Source organism: Callithrix jacchus, chromosome 19 (assembly GCF_049354715.1).
Source record: "Callithrix jacchus isolate 240 chromosome 19, calJac240_pri, whole genome shotgun sequence".
NCBI classification, from domain to species: Eukaryota; Metazoa; Chordata; class Mammalia; order Primates; family Cebidae; genus Callithrix; species Callithrix jacchus.
The window spans coordinates 41,328,018-41,347,563 of record NC_133520.1 but is presented as its reverse complement, the minus strand read 5'-3'; the positions used below and the strand labels follow the sequence as shown (position 1 = coordinate 41,347,563).

Sequence of the window (19,546 nt, the reverse complement as noted above, 5' to 3'; positions counted from 1 at the left end):
AGAGTGACCTACCTTCCATGACCACTTGGAACCTTCAAGTACAGCTTTCTTCATTGCTCCATTAATTCCAAAATGTCACACTAGGTGATATAGCAGTAGGTACCAGCTAAATAGCTGATTAAAATAGAATTATGGTTATTAGTCGTCTTAAAAACCTCTTGTGGCTTATCTATCATACCTACTTTTAAAAACAAGTGCTTTATGCACTTCCCCCTTCCCTCGCCCACCCTCTTTGGTTTTCCTTGACTACTTGTGCTTTTCAATCTCAGTAAAAGGACCTCGGGGAATTTAAAATTAACTAGCTCTTCTCTGGACTTGTGATTTAACAGGAAAATGTGACTGTCCCTGCGTAGCATTGTTTGATTTGCAAGCATCTGTTTAGTCTACGTACCTCTACTCCATCGCTGGTTTCCCTTTGCTTCGATTACATAATGCGAGGAGGTCTATATAATAAATTCAGGATTCCTGTTTATGCGCTTTTCAGCAAAGAGCTAGGGATCAAATAGGGTTTGAATCCTTCTATTCCTAGATAAAAATCTGTGATGGGGATCAAGACACCCCTTTAAAAGTCATGTAAAGATATACACTATTCTTTGGGTATGCAGAAGACCTTAACAAGAAAGTAGAAAATTAAAATGATTGCTGTAACTGTGGTTTTAGTGGTCCTCTGGAATAAAGTAAGTTTTAGAAGTAGGTATCTTCAAACAGTCCAGTAGTCATCAAGCCAGGCCAATATACCAATATCCTCTACCATGCAAATACTGGCATTTTACACAACTTATTTTACACAGTAAGTTCCATCTTTAAGCATTTTAAAAATGTTTTTTAAAAAGGAAGCCATTAAAACAAAAAAATCATGAAGATAGTTTTCAAAGTATTGTTCATGTGAGCACTACAGATGTTTTACACATTTTTTCAGTGCTTTCAACCATTGCATGTCCTACACTTCCAATTTCTAGAATAAGGACATTTAAGTACTTTTATGTTGAGAAGGCTACACTGATTAACATTAACAGGCAAATACTAATTCTGAGAAGTTTCTATTGTTCACTTTAAAACACAGGTCAACGTCATGGGTGGTTATGTGTTAATTCTTCTAGGAATTAAGTCCTGTATGTTGTCAGCCGCCTATTTATTAAATGGCACACCCTCAGACGGTATCAAAGTCATCAATCTCTGCATATATTGGCTTCTTAAACTGTTAAGTTTCCATACAAATGCTTCTTCACTGATACCATCAAGTCATGTGAAATAAAACATATATGCCTTACCAACTAAATTCAAAGCTTATTTTTGAAATGAATATTTCCTCTTCTGTGGATTTATGATTTTTCTCAAATGAACAGAAATGGTTATGAAACCACAAGTTGCCTACTCTTCAGAAACCAATAAATTGCTTTTTGTGAGTAGATCCATATTTCATTAAGCCAACTCTGACAGCTACATGAGGAATCGGCCCAAGCCCTCTCATTTCACCTAAGGACATCCTGGAGTGCATAGTGCAGAAAATAAATAAATGAAAGTCTTTTTCAGGGCAATGGAAAATCACATGTTCTGGACTGACACAACCAAAGCTCACAGAAGCCCTCACATTCCTTCAGTCTTGAATTTACTTCCTAGTTGGTTTTTATATACTTCAATATACAAACTTATCACTTCATTCTCGAAAAGGATGTCAATCTATTTTCCAAATTTTCATAAGCTAGTAAAACCATTTACAGTATTTGTGAATTTAGTAGAAATGAAAAAGGTTTTGCACAACCAGGGACAGAAAGGTCTCCTAGGCACCATTTTACAGCAGAACGTTGTAAGGAAGTACTTACACTTTCCAAGTAGGGTGGGTATCAAAGTATTGCCAAAAGTTAAAACAGATAAAATCAGAAGTATAATCTAATATGATAGGACTCAGGTGTATTTTGCAGGTACACCTGTATACACCTAACCTAATCAAGAAGACTGCCAATTTCTAAGAACACACAAAATGCACACTATACCTCAGATATGCAGGATAAAACACCTTTTTTTCTGTTACAGAGACTCTATCTGGTTACCAATTACTCTTTTCCCCCATCTTAAAGAACAGGGTCCTATTTAAAATGATTCTGGAAGCCTAACATAACCATTAAATGTACAAGCAGCAATTAATTTGGAATACCTATTGGAACGACTGGAACATTTAGTTGGGCCCTTTAACTCTTCCACACAGCACATTCACATGGACAGACTAAGGAAAAGGAGATGAAATGTAAATCAGCACGTTTGCTTTACTTTTCAAGAAAAAAAAAGTTATATTGGAATATTTTATTCTTTTATTTGACCATGACTCTCTCAATCTTCCTTACCAACAACTGAGATAGAAAATACAAGTTGCCTCAAAGGATTTGTTAGTTCCCATTTCAATAAGCCCCAGTAGCTCTTTAGGTAGGATTTTATTTCATCTCTGTGCTTTAACTCTTACAGCGTTAATGTCACACTTATAAACTGGAGTCCATGCGAGCCACGTCTATTCTTGGTGTTTAAAAAAAATTTATTTATTGGCTGACACCAACTTGTGGAAATGCTTTTAAGTGTTTGCAACATATTTTTTTTTAGACAAAACTCAATTACTTCCTCTAATGTTCAAAATGGAACTGTTATAACCAAGAAAGAACATGCCACAATAGTGCAGCACTTCTGTCAGATGTGAACTCTCCACCCTGTAATCTCTGCTTTATCTTTCAATAATGTAGACTGTCATTGGCACAGTAGGGTAATCGTAATGATGCAGAGACCCTGAATCTTTATTAGAAGACATTTCTCTGGAGACTAACCTACACTGCCACCTTCTTCACACTTTCAACTACAGTATATAGCTTCTTATGCCCAGAATTCAGCTTTAAAAGCACAACCCCTGCTCTTGTCAAGACTCAAGTATATGAATCCTAGCATGAAAAAGTATTCCTATTCAACAATTATAGAACTATAAATTGACAACATGGTTATGTTGCCTGTCTTAATGACTTGCCTAACCTAGTAGTGATTACTGATGTCCTGGCCCATCTTCAACATGTTTCCCTCCCAACACCAGGCTTACAATCAACACCCAATTCTACTATATAGGCTTTAGACACCTGGGGTAACTAGTGGAAATTATTTCCATCATTTACATTTTTAAGTCAATGATTTAGGATGTGAAAGTATAGTCCTACTCAATAACGTAAATGCATCATCCATTTCCGACCTCATCTCTTCTCTGAGGCTATTTCTGCGTGACTTGAGATTGACCTAAGTGTGACCCCAAATAAACCAGCACAGATATTATGCGAAACATAATGAAAACAAAGTATTAAGATGAATTGTTTCTGTTGTTCAATTTCAAAAACATAATTGAGATTCTCAGGGACCCCTGGGTTTTTAATCTAATCCCAACACACTCAAGGGATATATACTACATCAGTATTACAGCTCACTTCCAAATTCTCAAGGGCTTATTCTAATTAAGTTTAGTAACAAAGGTCACTCCAACATGAGTTACCTGGACAAAATACTTTTAATGCTTGTTTTACAAATATGTACCCGTAGTACTAGTAACTAGGCAAAGGCAAAGAAAATAGGATGATTCAAGAGCAGCCGATGTAACTACCAACTCAAGCACTAATACTAGCTGGATCTATCACCTTCATGCTTTAAAATTTTAACTTGAGTAGCTGTGGGCAAAAAAAAAAAAAAAAAAAAAAAAAAAAAAAGCTGTAGGTAGTAAAGGCACTGCAGCATTAACTTAATTAAATTTTAGGGTAAATTCAGGTAATTAACAATTCGAAGGGCCTTGTGGCTTACATAATTAGTAATTCAAATTACGGTTTCAAAGATCTCAGGTAGTTAAGCAATCCTCGCTCAAAGCACTCATCGTTCAGTCCCTCACCATTTAGGCCGGTATGAGTCCCAATGCATAGGTATTGCAACCCCGCTGTCAGGCCTCAACATGTTTGCTTTTATTAACTATCACTAAAATGTTAAAACTTAAACCCAGTTATTCACAAACTCTGAACACTTCACTCTCAGAGCTCTAGGATCACGAAAGAATGAAAGTTTAGACGCCAATCACTTTAAGAATGTTAGGTGGGAAGAAATGGCTTCAAATGCAGTATTGTGTTCGTCTTTCCAGGGAAGTATCTCAAATGAGTATTCTGAAGTAGACTGAGAAAATTCTCTGCTACGAATTCCATCCACTTTTTTTTTAAGAGACAACGTCTCACTATGTTGCCCAAATGGTCTCAAACTCCTGAGCTCAAGTGATCCTCCTGCCTTGGCCTCCTAAAGTGCTAGGATTACAGGGGTGAGCCACCACGCCCAGCCAAGTTCCATCCACTTTTGAAATCAAGACATTTTATATTTACATATAGGAGGAGAACTATGGAAACACTTTGGAAAACATCCATTTATTGTATCCAATGCTAGACACTACCACTTAGGCTCTAAGTGATGTTTATCCCTCTGTTTATTCTAGTTTTAAATCAAATATGCAAGATCTACAATTATCTTTATCCAAGATGTCTACACCACTACCCAAGAAGCTATTAAAATATTATCATTTTTATTTGTGCAATGGAACCCATTATTCACATGGTCCTACAATAAAAAGTTAATTTATGAGTAAGTTTATCAAAAAACATGTCGTAAATTCCCACAAAGGAGACCAATTTTAAATACAGAATATACTGTTGATGAATATAAAATCCCAAGGTGAAAATCCCTTAAAATACGGATTATAGTTATGTTTCCTAAAATATAAAGAAAGTTCCTTTTAAGTGTTAATACCTTGTCACTAGTGCTCAGAACATCTAGGTTCAGCCTTTAGACAGGAGCTCTCTTAGGCAAATGAGTTTGTTTTTATATGTTTATAGTTTCCTTTTGCCATTTCAATGTCAAATTGATTTGACTCAATTTCATGATTTCATCTTGCTCAAGGCCATAAGCTGGTCAGAACCAGAGCCCTTCAAAAGCTCTATGAGGGAAAAGCTCTTTCCACCTAATTTTATTTACATCATTTCTATAGCAGTCTTAAGTGTTAGTTGTTTCTCAAATTCTATGCTGTTTCTGTACTACTGTAGCTGACCAATCCAAGACTTGTTTTCACTCAGCATGTTATCCTATTTGAAAACAACCTCTCAGGGAAAGCACCCCTCAAATCAACAGCAATCTTACAATTAAGTTTCCTCTGGGTAGTCAGGATTTGGCCAGAACTACATCTGTTGTTTCCGGTTGTTCGGATTTTTGCTTGCCACCAGGGAGGCAGGGGAAGGGTGAGCAATAAATCGGGTTTCCCATTCACATCTTATTTCTTAAATTACCTAATTTTCTCCCTGTTGCTTGCTATTTGGTACATTCCCTTCTCCGAATTCTTAAACAGTTTATAACATTATTTTTTCCATACAAGTATAGACAATCTATTAATTCTAGTCTTGAGAGACTACTTGCGGTTCTAACATTTTTCTGGGCACCATTTTTATCTATTCTATCTCTCTTTCCCAAATTCTCTGGGCTACAGACATGATAGTCTACCTAGCGTTACTTGACCACTACTTTCCCATTGCAATTATAAAATAAATTCCTTAAAAAGCAATTTTAAACTAGAAGGTATATCTATGACTTTTTTTAAAAAAATAGATGGGGTTTCACTATGATGGCCAGGCTGGTCTTGAACTCCTGACCTCAGGTGATCCACCCACCTCAGCCTCCCAAAGTGCTAGGATTACAGGCATGAGCCACCACATCCGGCATCTAAGACTTTTTAAAGGCACAAATGAAAACTTTAGGACACCTCAACATTGACAAGCATTCAAACCCTGAAACTGTTCCTCTATCTAAGTTAGCCTATGGAATCCTAATAATGAAGAGTAGCTCAGGCCAGTGGTTCTTAGCATTACTTACTAAAAAAGTTAAAAACCCATGACACTCTCTTCGACTGTTAAATATCCTATGTTAATTGAGGATTAGCCTTTGTTCCAAAAATTCCTCAACTGAACCTATACCATCACCTAAAACTCCAGCTTATAGTAAGAAAATTCCTTAGGAGTATGAATTCATATTAAAAATCTGATTTTAAAGGGCTAAAACCAAATTCTAACCAATCAGAAATAGAGCAAACCTAAACTTACCAAAAGCAACCTCAAAACACCAAGGAAACACTTAGACTGAAGTCAAATTTTAGTTCTACAGTTTGACTCCTGATTCCTCACTTCACATTAGTGAGGGGAAGATTAAAGTGTTCTGTGCAAACCCAATATAATTACAATTAGGGGATCTAATGTTATTACATAGCTACAGTCAAGTTAGCAGTGTTGTGTAGCAGTGACACCAATGACTGGCTTGCATGATGGCTTCTAAAAGCATCTGTTCCCAGAGTTTCATGTATCATATATATGTATATAAAATACTCAGTTGAGGACAGCATTAGCATTCTGTAATGACGATAAACAAGTGTTAACTTCTCCCAGCCAGTACCTTTTCCCCTCATTAAATATGTTAAAAGTTGTCTGGGGGGGAGGGGAAGGGAAGAATTCAACTTTACTTCATAATTATATATCAATTGTCAGTATACATTTAAGTTTTTAAAACCTAAATGTTCTATGCAGAGTATAGAATAAGCTGTCCAGAAAGCACACACTTAAAATTTCTCCTCTTGGGAGTTTATAAAGGGATTTTAAACCTTGATGGCGAGAATCCCAAAACAAGAGTAAAATGAATTCTTTTTATTGCAAACAAACGTCTAAATTAATTTCTCCACCCACTTTCTTTAGAAAGAAAAAGAAATCAGCAGGCTAAGGAGATACCCATTCAAGAACTGACATGATTAAAAATTAAGATATAAATGGGTGACTCACAATTTCATTAGCTTACAAAGATGGTGGAGTTAACTACTACAAGCACACTAGTTATACAGTATTTTGTGGGAGAAGGGCATACAGACATGGCTAACTTCATATAGATCCCATTAGACAACTGGATTTACAACAAGTTTTTTTAATAAGAAATGGGCAAAGCCAGCTTTCTTTTCAGAATCAAAATGCAGAACAAATGGAAAAATTATGGTATTTAACCTTCACAAGTTTGAGCCTCCACAAATAATGCAACCGAGTTTTACATTTTTAACAGCCCTTCTACATACACTCCATCTTCTCTTCATTCCAAGTTTTAATTTGCAATCGCAATTACACCAATTCCAAGGTTATTTTTTAAAAGTCTTCCCAGTTATTGTCAGAAACTACTTCGCTTACCCCCTCCACTACCCAGCAAACTACAGAGAGGATGGAGTGTAATATGAGCAGTACAGAGTCTTATGCCATTCATGAGGACTTCTTAGTCCTTACATGAATCTGGTTGCTAACATTTCTATTATATTGTGACAATGACTCCCGACTGTTACTCTCTGTGAGAAATGAGGGGAGTAAATTCTTAATAAAAGACACCAGGTACAAAGCAACATTTTACTTCTGTTGTGATTAAAAAAAAAAAAAAAAGTCACATTTTACAGATAAAATGTAGAACCCTGAAATACTGACACATTCTCTTATCGTGCACAATGCTGAGGTTCTCTTACGATTCACTTTTAAACTGCAATTAAAAATGTACAAAAAAGAAAAGAAAAAAAATCAACCCACAAAGCTTCTAAAAAAGGAACCCGCAGGCACTTCCTCTTGTGGAATGTTTAAAAAGTTAGCCTACTAAAGAAAACAGTCGACTTCTTGTGAAGGTTTTGGAGAAATATGTATCAGTTCGTTTTATTTGGGTATTCAATAATATCCTTGGTGATAATGCTGACTCCATGGCTTCTGACCCCAGAATTGCTGTAAGAGAAAATTTTGTTTTTAAAGAAAAAACATCAATAAGCCACTCAAACTGTTTTAGGAAATGACAATGAATCTAATTCAGAGTAATTTGCTGGAAACAAATTTATACCTGTCATACCTGATTTCTACCAAACCAGATTTAGTTAGTTTTAATATCCCGTAATTATCAATACACATTACAAAAAGAAACACATGACTTTGTTTACACAATTAAAGCTACAGTGAAAAGAACCATATACATTAAATAATATTACTTTATTAAAAAATTTAACTCATAGCAATCTTCAACCTATTTTGCCTTCAAAAGATAGATTTTGGCTACTTTCTACAACACGATTCACACTTTACCCTATTAACACTTACAAACTTTTCAATCCCTGGACAAGATCTTTTTCAAGACTGACACATCTTTAGGAACCCAAAATACAATTAATGTACATAAGCACATAAGAAATTACTTACACCCTGCTGCCACTGGTTGTAGCCCTGAGATTGATTTTTGTAGCCACGATTGTTTCCTCGTCCTCTGAAGTTCTACAAAAAGGAAATATTTTTTAAGAGCTCTGAGCCCATCTGCTTGTTAGATTGATTTGTGTGGGTCAGAGAGGAGCAAAAATAGATTACTAGCCCCTAATCTCAGGGGGAATACACACATTGGGATACCCTCTACTGATTTCTTAATGTTTTTTATTCATTATGAGAAATGCATCTGACTTATTAATTAGCATACCTGAAAACACTCAAAATTGACTCATTTCACCTCTACTAGTTCAATTTTCCTTATGTCAATGCCTATCTTTCATGTTCCTTATGGATTCCTGTTACCCCAACATAAAGCTCACAACTTTCCAGGCTAAGCTATACAGATATCATGTTTCCAGGGATACTGCATTACCTGGTTGTAGTTCCCTCTGTTGGGCATTCCACCTCTGTTGTAGTTCCCTCTGTTTGAATAACTACCACGGCCAGGAAACACAGGAGCACGAGGGTATGGATAGCCGATTCCACCGCTTCCACCGCCACCACCACCTCTCTGTGGCATGTTGCCCCTCCTATTATATCCACCACGATTCCCAGGGGCTAAAAAACGAGAGATGTTTTGATTTAATTGCATTGTATACTACCTACTTATACAAGACTTGGGATTCCTCTAGACTGTTACTTTTTCTCAAAAAATAATCATCAAATCACATCGATACCTTAAACTAGTTCCTGTGACAGCACAGCATTAATGAGGAAGAAACTACAGCTACATCCAAACTACATCCGAATTTTTTTTTTCAATTTTTCTTTAGAGGCTACTTCAAATCAACCGAACTATAAAAGTATCACTTGTTTCGATCCTGGATGGAATATAGAACACTAGAAATTAACTCGCCTCCTCCTCTGAAATTTCCGCCACGCATATTGAATCCTCCACGTCCTCTATGGCCACCACCCCTGTTAAACTGGTTCTTGCCACTCTTATTTTTATTGCTCTTCTTTGAGCCAGTGTTCTGTTTCTTTTCTGGTGGAAGAGCCTTTTTGCTTTCTTCCTTATATTGCTCCAAAAGCTTTTGGGCTTCTTCTTTCTGAAGTTCAACATAGGTTATTTCATCAAAGCATTCGGCTACCTCTGGGAGGGTAAAGTTTCCTGCAGTAAACAAAGTCGTATTATTAACTTAGAGACCCACCACAAATCCCGCAACCCTAAAGCTAACGATTCTTGAGGCTTAGTAACTTTATTTTCCTCAACAGAAATAGACCAAACATACAGGCATATTTAACGAGTGCAATTGTAACTCTTGAAACAGTATTGCTGGCAAAAACGTTAATTTTTCAGATACGTAAACCATAGAGATTTAATAGTTACATAAGCAGAATAAGCATGGGGAAAAAGTTTTAAAAAAGATTTAACACAGTCACAGAATTCAATTTCATGCCTTTCATTTTGAGGACTGCATGTTCTGGTAGGTCTTTCCCCTCTACTTCTGCTTTCTTCTGTGTTCTCTGCTTATAGTCTTCATCTTTTGGGCAAACTACAACAGCTTTTCGCTGGAAGCCTGCAAACAGGCACATTTTTCTCCTCTGGGCAGCAGCAGACACATTTGTCTTTAAAAAAAAAAAAAAAAAAAAAAAAAAGAAATTGTGTTTATAACTATAAACGCTATTAATTCTACACCAATCTATCTCAGTTACCAGTTAATATTTTTCCATTTCAAAGCTACAGCATACCTGATCCAGAATAAAATTTCGCTTCTTACGGGCAGCAATCTCAATAAATTTCCCAAGACACTGTGGGGCTCTCTGCAACAGTGTGTTCAGTTTTCCAGTATCTGCCATTTGCTTCTTAAAACCTGCCACCTATATATATTCAAAAGTTAAAAATTTTAAAATTCAACTCTTATCTATATGGAAAGTAGGCAACATTTTATAATTTTAAGTATACCTTTGTCCATTACTAATACAAAAACAAGGTCATTTAACTATGTAACAAGACCCTACTCAATTATTTTTAGCTGCTAGATGTTAAGAGCTCAAAAAAACTATGGAAAAAATAAAAGACAAGACAAGCCTAGCCAAGGAACCAACTTAATTTTGCCTTACCTCCTATTTCTAATATAACAAAATGGATAAAGACAACAGGCAAAAGGTTTACCTAGAATACCTCCTGGTTTTTTTTTTTCCTGAGACGCACTCTCGCCTCACTGCAACCTCCACCTCCCTGGTTCAAGTGGTTCTCCCTGCCCCTGCCTCCCTCAGCTGGGATTACAGGTGCCCACCACTATGCCCAGCTAATGTGTATATTTCTAGTAGAGACGGGGTTTCACCATGTTGGCCAGGTAGGTCCCTAACACTTGGCCTCAAGTGATCGATCCACCCACCTTGACTTCCCAAGTGCTGGCATTACAGGTGTTTGAGCCTGCACAATCCAGCCTTTCCTGGTCTATTTTATAAACACTTGAGATAAAGCCCTCAACATTTTACTTACCATCATTTTATCCATAATAGTATTTGTTCCAAGAATGTTGTATTTCCCTGGATTTTCTGCTGCATGCTTGGTAACCCAGGTAGTTTTTCCAGCTCCTGGCAAGCCAATCATCATCACAACCTAGTGAGAAGAAAGAAGTATCATTTCACTGTCTAGTCATTCGACATCACCTAATAATCTTTAAAATACTGTCTTTTAAAGCCAATTTAAGTATTTAGGTTTTCATAGTCCTTACAATAAAGGACAAAAAAATGTGTGTTTATAAAAAGATTAACAGTTAACACAATGGGGAAACACAGCTAACTTAAGAGAAAAATCCAATTGAAAGCAGTATGTATAGCAAAAAGTAAACGAAACAAATCATCTAGCTCTTCTCAATGTCATTTGCGCCAAGCAAGCAATATTCAAATGCCACCGTTAAAAAAAATCACTTACTTCACAATCTTTCTTCTCTTCAGGCCCCTTTGGTCCTCTAACTCGATCCTCTAAGGGGACATTCTGGATAAAAGTATACTCTTCCGGTATTGGAAAATATGGCTTTTCCTTCTGACCAAAATTAAATTCAACTGCACAGTTGTGGCAAAGAACATGCGGAAAGAGTGGCCGTCCAGCAAGAACTTCCTTACTGATTTTGAAGGCAATGCCAAGATCCTGTCCATTCTTAGCATAGGAGAGTTCTACATCGTCACTTTCAAAGTTCTGTTAAACAGAAAAAATTTCAACAACTAAAATCTGCTTCCTATAAACTTTCAAAGAACTCCAGAATTAAATGAGCAGCAGGCCGGGCGCAGTGGCTCACACCTGTAATCCCAGCACTTTGGGAGGCCGAGGTGGGTGGATCACGAGATTGAGACCATCCTGATCAACATGCTGAAACCCTGTCTCTACTAAAAATACAAAAAATTAGCTGGGTGTGGGGGCGCGTGCCTGTAATCCCAGCTACTCAGGAGGCTGAGGCAGGAGAATTGCCTGAACCCAGGAGGCGGAGGTTGCGGTGAGCCGAGATCGCACCATTGCACTCCAGCCTGGGTAACGAGCGAAACTCCGCCGGGAACGGTGGCCCAAGCCTGTAATCCCAGCACTTTGGGAGGCCGAGGCGGGTGGATCACGAGGTCAAGAGATAGAGACCATCCTGGTCAACATGGTGAAACCCCGTCTCTACTAAAAATACAAAAAATTAGCTGGGCGTTGTGGCACGCGCCTGTAATCCCAGCTACTTGGGAGGCTGAGGCAGGAGAATTGCCTGACCCCAGGAGGTGGAGGTTGCGGTGAGCCGAGATTGCGCCATTGCACTCCAGCCTGGGTAACAAGAGCGAAACTCCGTCTCAAAAAAAAAAAAAAAAAAAAAACTAAATGAGGAGAAAAGTTTATCCTGTGGAAGTTACAGGTTAAAGAACTATTAGTTAATTCAAGGACAGGCAAACAGGAAAGAAAAAAAAAAAAAAAAAGACCTATTAGGAGGCCTCTAAGGGCTAAACAGTTAAGAAATCTGACAGTTGGCCAGGCATGGTGGCTCACACCTATAGTCCAGGTACTTTGGAGGCCAAGGCAGGCAGATCACCTGAGAGGTTGGGAGTTCAAGACCAGCCTGACCAACATGGTGAAACCCCGTTTTTTTTTTTTTGTTTTTTTTTTTTTTTAAAAAAGGGAAAAAAGAAATCTAACAGTTAAGGCCTGGTGTGGTGGCTCATCCCAGCACTTCGGGGAGGCCTGGCCAACATGATGAAACCCCATCTCACCATGGGTGGTGGCTCACGCCTGTAATCCCAACACTTTGGGAGGCCAAGGCAGGTGAGTCATTAAGTCAAGAGTTTGAGATCAGTCTGACCAACATAGTGAAATCCCCATCTGTACTAAAAATACAAAAATTAGCTGACCCTGGTGACATATGCCTGCTATTCAGGAAGCAGAGGAAGGAGAATCACTAGAACCTGAGAGGAGGAGGTTCCAGTGAGCTGAGATCACCCTACTGCATTCAAGCCTGGGTGACACAGTAAGACCCCCATCTCAAGAAAAAAAAAATCTCATGGTTATAAACAATCAAGTCTCCAGAATCAGAAACAATGCTGACCTACAAGCTAGACTAAATTTTCTAGGTCAATTTCATGTCTATTGTTTTCAGTCAGAATGAGTTAGTGAGTTCCTCAAAAAATGCCCTATATTTTCCCAATTCAACTGCTGAACAAAGTCTTTAAAACTAACTCAGAACTGGTTATTTATGTTGCTCATACTGAAGACTGACCTCAGTAAAGCTTCTTAAAAGTTCCTAGACCTAGCTACTAGCTTGCCATTTATACATAGAAACTTAGCTATAACTTACAGCAAAACATGTAATCACATCATTTTCATCAAACTTTTCTCCATAATCTTCAGTCTCACAGTTGCATGTTTTTATTCCTTTTAGAGAATATCCGTAAGAAAATTCTTCTTCACCTAAGAAAATAATTAACCTTCATGAAGTCGATTTTTAAAATAGCCCAAAGACCATCTATTTGACTAAAAATATAAGCTTCGAGAGAAATGAGCGTATAACCTGATCATCTGTCACTGACAATGACTTCCTACCTCTGTACTAAAATTGATGAAAGTTAGGAAATACATGCAGAAACCAAATTAGTTGACAATTTGCATGTCATGAGTAAAATTCTATTTCAACCATTGGTCAATAACTTCCAATAAAGGAACAAAAACTAAAATTTAGCCTGTGCCTAGTATATGCTAATATTACTCATCTGGAGAACAGAATAAATAAAAACAGACAAAAGGCTTAGAATGCCCTCTAAGTTAAAAAATACTGAAATCAGATGCTCTGAAACATTCGTGAGCCCACAGCAGTCAAAGAGTAACTTTACCAAGTAACATTCCACTTGTAGTTAGTGACCAGCCAATACGAACTTCATGTATGTCAATATCTTTTGTATATAAATGCCTTACTGGAATCTTCTCTGTAACCTGAAAGTCAAATCATTAAATAATTAAAACTATAAACCAAGGAGATAACCCCTTAACTCTGACTTACTTCACTGGGCCATGGGCTAATCCTTTCCCTAGCTATAAATACAAAGAGAAGGCACAACTCTAGTCCACCCTCAATATTTGTAAGAACTTTAAACTGATGTGCTTGTAATTTGAAATTGAAGTAATACTCACATTTAAAAGTACATGTCAGTTTTCAACTTAAAACCACTTATATTTAGTGTGTTTTTCTTACCAACAAAACCAGTAATCTAACCAAATTTTATTTTTAACTTTGGTGGCTCTTTCAAATACTTGATAAAAAGAAGTACCATAAATAAAAAATAGCCTGGCTCTACATGACAAGTTGTGATATTAAAACAAACTTGATTAACTGTCACAAAATGAAGGTTCCAAGCTCCTCTTAATTTATAGGACACTTCAAAAAAATAAGTAACTTTGATACCTAGCAGTGTGAAGCAAATGGGGGAAAAAAAACCCTCACAGAACTGGCCACCTGTCATGGCTCACACTTGTAATTCCTGCACTCTGGGAGGTTCAGGCATGCAGATCACTTGAGCTTCGGAGTTCAACACCAGCCTGGGCAACATTGTAAGACCCTGTCATTATTTAAAAAAAAAAGATCCAGGTGCTATGGCTCATGCCAGTAATTCCAACACTTCGGGAAGACAAGGCGGGTGGATCACCCAAGGTCAGGAGTTCGAGACCAGCCTGGCCAACAGGTAAAACCACGTCTCTACTAAAACTACAAGAATTAGCCAGGTGTGGTATCGCATGCCTGTTATGGTCCCAGCTGCTCAGGAGGCTGAGGCAAGGAGAATCACTTTAACCCAGGAGGCAGAGGCTGCAGTGAGCTGAGGTCGCACCACAACACTCCAGCCTAGGTGACAGAGTGAGACTTTGTCTTAAACAAATTATAAAATTGCATTTACCTTCATCTCAAAACACACTTTGCCTTTTGACACACCATAAGATGCTCTTCCTCCAGCCCAAAGAAAGGCGAAACTCTCCATTGTAAGGGAAGAGGCACTGAGACGATCTCGTGATATTTTAAAATGTAGATCACAATTATCTGTAATTATATCAAATACTGTATTACTCCTGACATCCAATGTAAATATATCTGCTATGTAGACATAACTTGGTTATTTGATTTCTGCATTTACTTAATGCTGCAGTTTTTTTCCACATCATGCTGTTGTTCCAATTTTCAGTTTGAAGCCCCACTCCCACCAAGTCACTCCTGTTAAATTATGTACTGAAAAATAAACCGCCTATGAAACTAACACCAAGGTTTAATATGTATATTTTTAAAGTATTTAAAATAATCAAGACAATGTGACATTAATACATACCTGCTCTGCTCTTTACCTTGATTTAGAGGCAAGCAGTAGAGGACAGCAGGAAATCAAAGTGAAGCATGCCAGAACCAGGTAGATTTACCAGTGCCACATTAAAACTGAAGGGAGGCCACGACCAAATTATTTTAAAATAGGAGTATGAGCTGCTGCTGATCCTGCACCAGGGCTCTAGCTCCCAAATTCTTTTTCTAAAAGTTGTGAAGACAGCCTAATCTATGAAGTACAAACCTGGCCGTCTAATGCTGTTAATAATACAGCATTTTAGGACCTCTTTACCCAGGACTGCCTATCCAACAATTAGAGATTAACTGCTTCCCAGATTATCCAAATCCAAAGTGTCTTTAATCTAGCTACCTATGGGTCATAGCTCATTAGCATGCACCTTCTTAGACTTCTCACTTGAACAGCTAAAGTCAAGCTGGAATTCGATTTTCTTTTTACTGATGAGACATACCTGCTCTGCTCTTTACCAGATCTACAGTTTGGAATTTTTCTTAAATTAGAATTGCCTCAATCAACAGAATTTAATTCAACAAATTATGTTTGAATTCAACATTGCACTTACTGATATACTCCTAGCCTATTTGCTAAAAAACTAACAGCATTACCTGTGAGTCACCACTTCACTACCTTGCCAATTCCTAGCAACTTTTTATTTATGCAACTGAAAATTTGACATAAAACTTTCAAATCAATTAACTTCTTTTTCACCTGTTTTTTTCTTTTAAAAACGCTCAGATGACTATCTCAACCCTCTATAAAGGATATTCCAGTAAGAAAGTTTTACATTTCCACGCTTACAAATCTGAATAAAACCAATTTGTATGAGAAAACATGAGAAGCTAAGCTTCAATGCCTTTTATCTAACAGAGCAGGCTGACACCATAGCTGATACTTTTCAAACAGTTATTTCTATCCTTTGGTCTGGTCTACTTATCAGAGTTGTGCATTCTGATCACTAAACCAACTACAGTTTTTATAGCAACAACAAAGCCCACTTAGAGGTTTGCAATACTTCCTCATACTAATTGCAACCCAACTGGGTAAAGTAGCAGTATTTACAGTGCTGCACTGTCATTGATACCATTTCGCTGCTGAAGAAAGCTAGTGGCCCAGTGATAGCCCACTGCTGCTGCCTCAGGTCTTTGGAAGAAATCAACTTATGTTTAAAGCAGCAGCTACTGAACTGGAATTGAGAACAAAGAGCAGTTATTGAAAATAATATTACAATCTTTTAGAATAGGGAATATATTCGTGTGCTAATGGGAAAAGTCATTAGTTAATATATAACTAGCCCAAATAGCTCACTTAATAGAATTCCACAAAAAAATTAATTACTTTATTGTAGGAGCCTGTAAGTCTGAACTATAGGTAGTTTTACAAGTTTCCGTCAGATAGTCAAAAACTGGCATTAATTTTACATTTCCTAAGAATGAGAACTTTCAAGTCATAAAAATATGAAACTGCTAGAGCCTGTAACATTCCATTTAATACAACTGATGCTGTGCTAAATATTACACTGCGTGCTTCCGAATAGAAACCATTACCTTCCTGCTTTCAAAACCTCACCGAAGTTTTCAGCACTTAAGCTCAACATAGACTGCATTAAATTTTCTAACATTTTGGAACCAAAAACAAAAAAACGAAAAACCACCACTGCATTTCATAATTGGGGAGAAACAGCTTCACTTACAAGTATCAAGACAAACCACTGTGTCATCGAAGTGTTCATCTTCTTCTTCAACAGGTGGCTGAGGAGATTTGGCTCTGAAAGATAGAAGTGTCTCCTGATACAGCTTTCTGATCAACAAACCAGTAAGTGCTGACGAGTAAAACTAGGGGAGCATCCTGTACCTGCTATACTTGTTCTCTTCAATGTACTCAAAATATCCGCGGCCGTGATCTTCTCGTGGTCTCTTAACACCTCTCTTTTTATCTCCGCCTTTCTGTTCTGTTTTGCCATCCCCTAAAACACACAACACCCCCATAAGAGGTCAAGCCGCTAAACAACACAACACCCTTTTCCGAGGCCGAGGCACAAAGCAGCTCGATTTACCCGGCTTTTTAAATGAGCTTTTAACCGAGGACTCAAATGTGCCTTCAAAGAACAATCAGACAGGAATTAGATTGGCGCTAGTGACGCAGTCTAAAGACGTTACTAATTTTGCCAGTCTCCTCGATGATTCGAGAAGGCCAGAGAGAAACTGCACGGACCAAGCCAGGAGCCCACGTGTATCCCGAAGAGGGCGCACGGAGCAGACGGGGGGAGGGGGGCGGGGGGGGGCGTCCAGCCCGGCGCTTCGGCGCTCCCCTCCCCCGCAGGCCCGCGCTCCCCGCGGCCGCATTGTACAGATCTTCCGCCCGCCGCCCCGCCCGGCACCTCCCGCCGGAAGTGACGTCACGCCGAGCCCCTGTGCTCCTTGCACAATACAGTGGCGAGAAGCCGCCAAAGCGCGCCCGCCCCGGGACCTCGGGCCTCTCCCCTCCCCCCGAGACATGTGCCCGCACCGCGCGCACGCAGCGCGACGGCGCCACCGCGGGCCGACGAAGCTCCCTCCCGCCGCCGGCCCGCGGCTCCTCCCCCTCCAGCGGCAGCTGCAGCTCCCCCCAGCTCTCGAGCCACATAATGGAGGCGCTGCCACCGCCGTCACACGCGCGCACCACCCCCCCCCCCCCGAGCCCGAGGCCTCTCGGCTAATCTGGGATTCCCCGCGCCCCCTCCCCCACCCGCCAGCCTCGCCGCGGCCCCCGCCCGCCCGCCCGGGGGCTCCCTCCCCCTGCGGGGCTCCGGCAGGCCTGGGGCACGGTCCCCACCCCGCGCGGGCCTCCCGCCGCGCGCAACGTACAACGCAGCACTCACCCGCCGCCGGAGCCCCGGGGCGACCGCCGCCTCCGCCGCCTTCCGCCTTCTTCTTACCTCCCGCCTGCTGCTGGCCCTGCCTCGCCCCGGGCGGCGCCACCGTCACCGCGAACAGCGAGGTGGGGCCGCTGCTCTTCCCCGCGGCCTCCTTGGCGGCCCCGCGCTGCTGTTGGGGCTGTTGCTGCTGCGTCGCCGGCGGTTGAGGCTGCTGCTCCCCGTGCCCGTTCTCGTCGCCCGCGCCTTCCTCTTCGTCCCCGAGCTCATCTTCCCCTTCCTGGAAACCCTGATCGTCGCCGTTCTCGTCTTCCGAGGCGGCCTCCTCCTCCTCCATCGGGCCCGCGTCGGCCGCCCCCGCGGCCCCGTTCTCCTCCCCTAGCTCCATCTGGTCTCCGTCCAGGGCGGAGATCCCCTCCTCCTCCTCCTCCTCCTCCTCCTCCTCTTCGTCGCCGCCGGCCGCGGCCTCCTGCTCGAGGCCTGCTCCCGAGCGCCCGGCGGAATCCCCGCCCAGGTCGAGGCTGCCGTTCCCAGGCTCCATGGCGGGGCGGCCCCCGGCCTCCTCGTCGTCCAGCGCGGCCTGGAGTCGCTCCATGAGCTCGGCCTTGAGGCCCTTGTCAGAAAGGCGTCGCTTCTTGAGCTCCTCTTTCAGCTCCGACACCTTCAGCTTTTTTACATTAACAGGCGAGGAACTCATGGTGAGGGCCCCGATTCACCGCTAGGCGCTGCCTCAAACTCGGCTCCGCTCACTCGGCCACTGGTGGCGGCTGCTGCGGCTGCTCCTCGGCCCGGGCGGCGGCTGCGGCTTAGGCTGCGGCTGGAGATGGGTTCGTGCTGCAGAGCGGATCCGCCTGATGTCGAACGGCGCCAATTCCTTTCACCGAGTTCGCGACGGAGACGCGGAGACTCGCCTGGCGCGAGCGAGCACGCAACGTCCTCTCGCAGGGGCGGTGCCGCGCACGTAATATAGCCGCCCCGCCCCTTGCGCTGACGGGAGCGCTGCGCCGGGGGAAAGCCGGAGCGCGCCCGCGCTCGGCCCCGCCCATTACCGTACTTATCTCCCCGCCCCCACGCTGCACCCCGCCCGAGAGCGCGGCGTAGGCCGTGCAGTGCGCTTCCAATTGGGACTGAGCAAATGGAGGAAAAGGAAACCGCCTTTCAGTTAAACCGACCCACTGCACGATCTGTTGGCCTTTCTGGGGCTTTGGTGGCTCTACTCGTTTTGCTTTTTGCCTTCCCAGCCTGAAGGCTGTTTTATCCAAATGCTTTCTTCAGTCCTCAATTTGCCATTTCAACCCGAGTCCGCCTTTTCTTCCATCTTAGATCTGCCTTCTTAGATGGGTCTCCAGCCATTCGTTTAAAACTCCTTAAAATCGTGTTTCAGTTTTGAGTGGCATAACACGCTGGCAACTGTTATACGCAGGGGTTCCTTTCCGCATAATCCTGTTATTTGATTTAATTTGTGTAAGTCCGGCCTTGCGAACTGGTTTTCAAGTTCGGGAAGGGCAAGCGCAGAGCTGTTCTTTTGTCTGTTGCACACCCGGCCGCAGGGCCT

At 41.0% G+C, this 19,546-nt stretch overlaps 1 protein-coding gene across 2 annotated transcripts; it reads right to left on the bottom strand.

The window, feature by feature from the left end:
* Positions 1-6,716: 6,716 nt before the first annotated feature.
* HNRNPU (heterogeneous nuclear ribonucleoprotein U) lies at positions 6,717-18,870 on the bottom strand. Of its 2 annotated transcripts, none has more exons than XM_002760849.6 (14): positions 17,998-18,870; positions 16,992-17,103; positions 16,831-16,904; positions 14,709-14,848; positions 13,653-13,752; positions 13,121-13,233; positions 11,236-11,499; positions 10,801-10,920; positions 10,044-10,172; positions 9,752-9,920; positions 9,208-9,462; positions 8,725-8,909; positions 8,292-8,363; positions 6,717-7,826 (listed from the first exon to the last, which is right to left on the bottom strand). In XM_002760849.6, exons 1-14 carry the CDS (start codon positions 18,686-18,688, stop codon positions 7,773-7,775), a joined length of 2,478 nt encoding a protein of 825 aa, XP_002760895.3. In that variant the 5' UTR covers positions 18,689-18,870; the 3' UTR covers positions 6,717-7,772. The 2 variants fall into 2 exon arrangements, with proteins under 2 accessions (XP_002760895.3, XP_002760896.1); XM_002760850.6 differs by having other exon boundaries at positions 18,055-18,870.
* Between the last annotated feature and the right edge of the window lie 676 nt (positions 18,871-19,546).

Bases quoted from the DNA above. Each gene is read 5' to 3' on its own strand.
- HNRNPU (XM_002760849.6), bottom strand. From the start codon at position 18,688: ATGAGTTCCTCGCCTGTTAATGTAAAAAAGCTGAAGGTGTCGGAGCTG. The intron at 11,500-13,120 runs GTAAGTTATAGC...TCTGTTTAACAG, and splicing joins ATGTGATTACATGTTTTGCT to AACTTTGAAAGTGACGATGT. The intron at 10,921-11,235 runs GTAAGTGATTTT...TCTTCTCACTAG, and splicing joins AAGAGAAGAAAGATTGTGAA to GTTGTGATGATGATTGGCTT.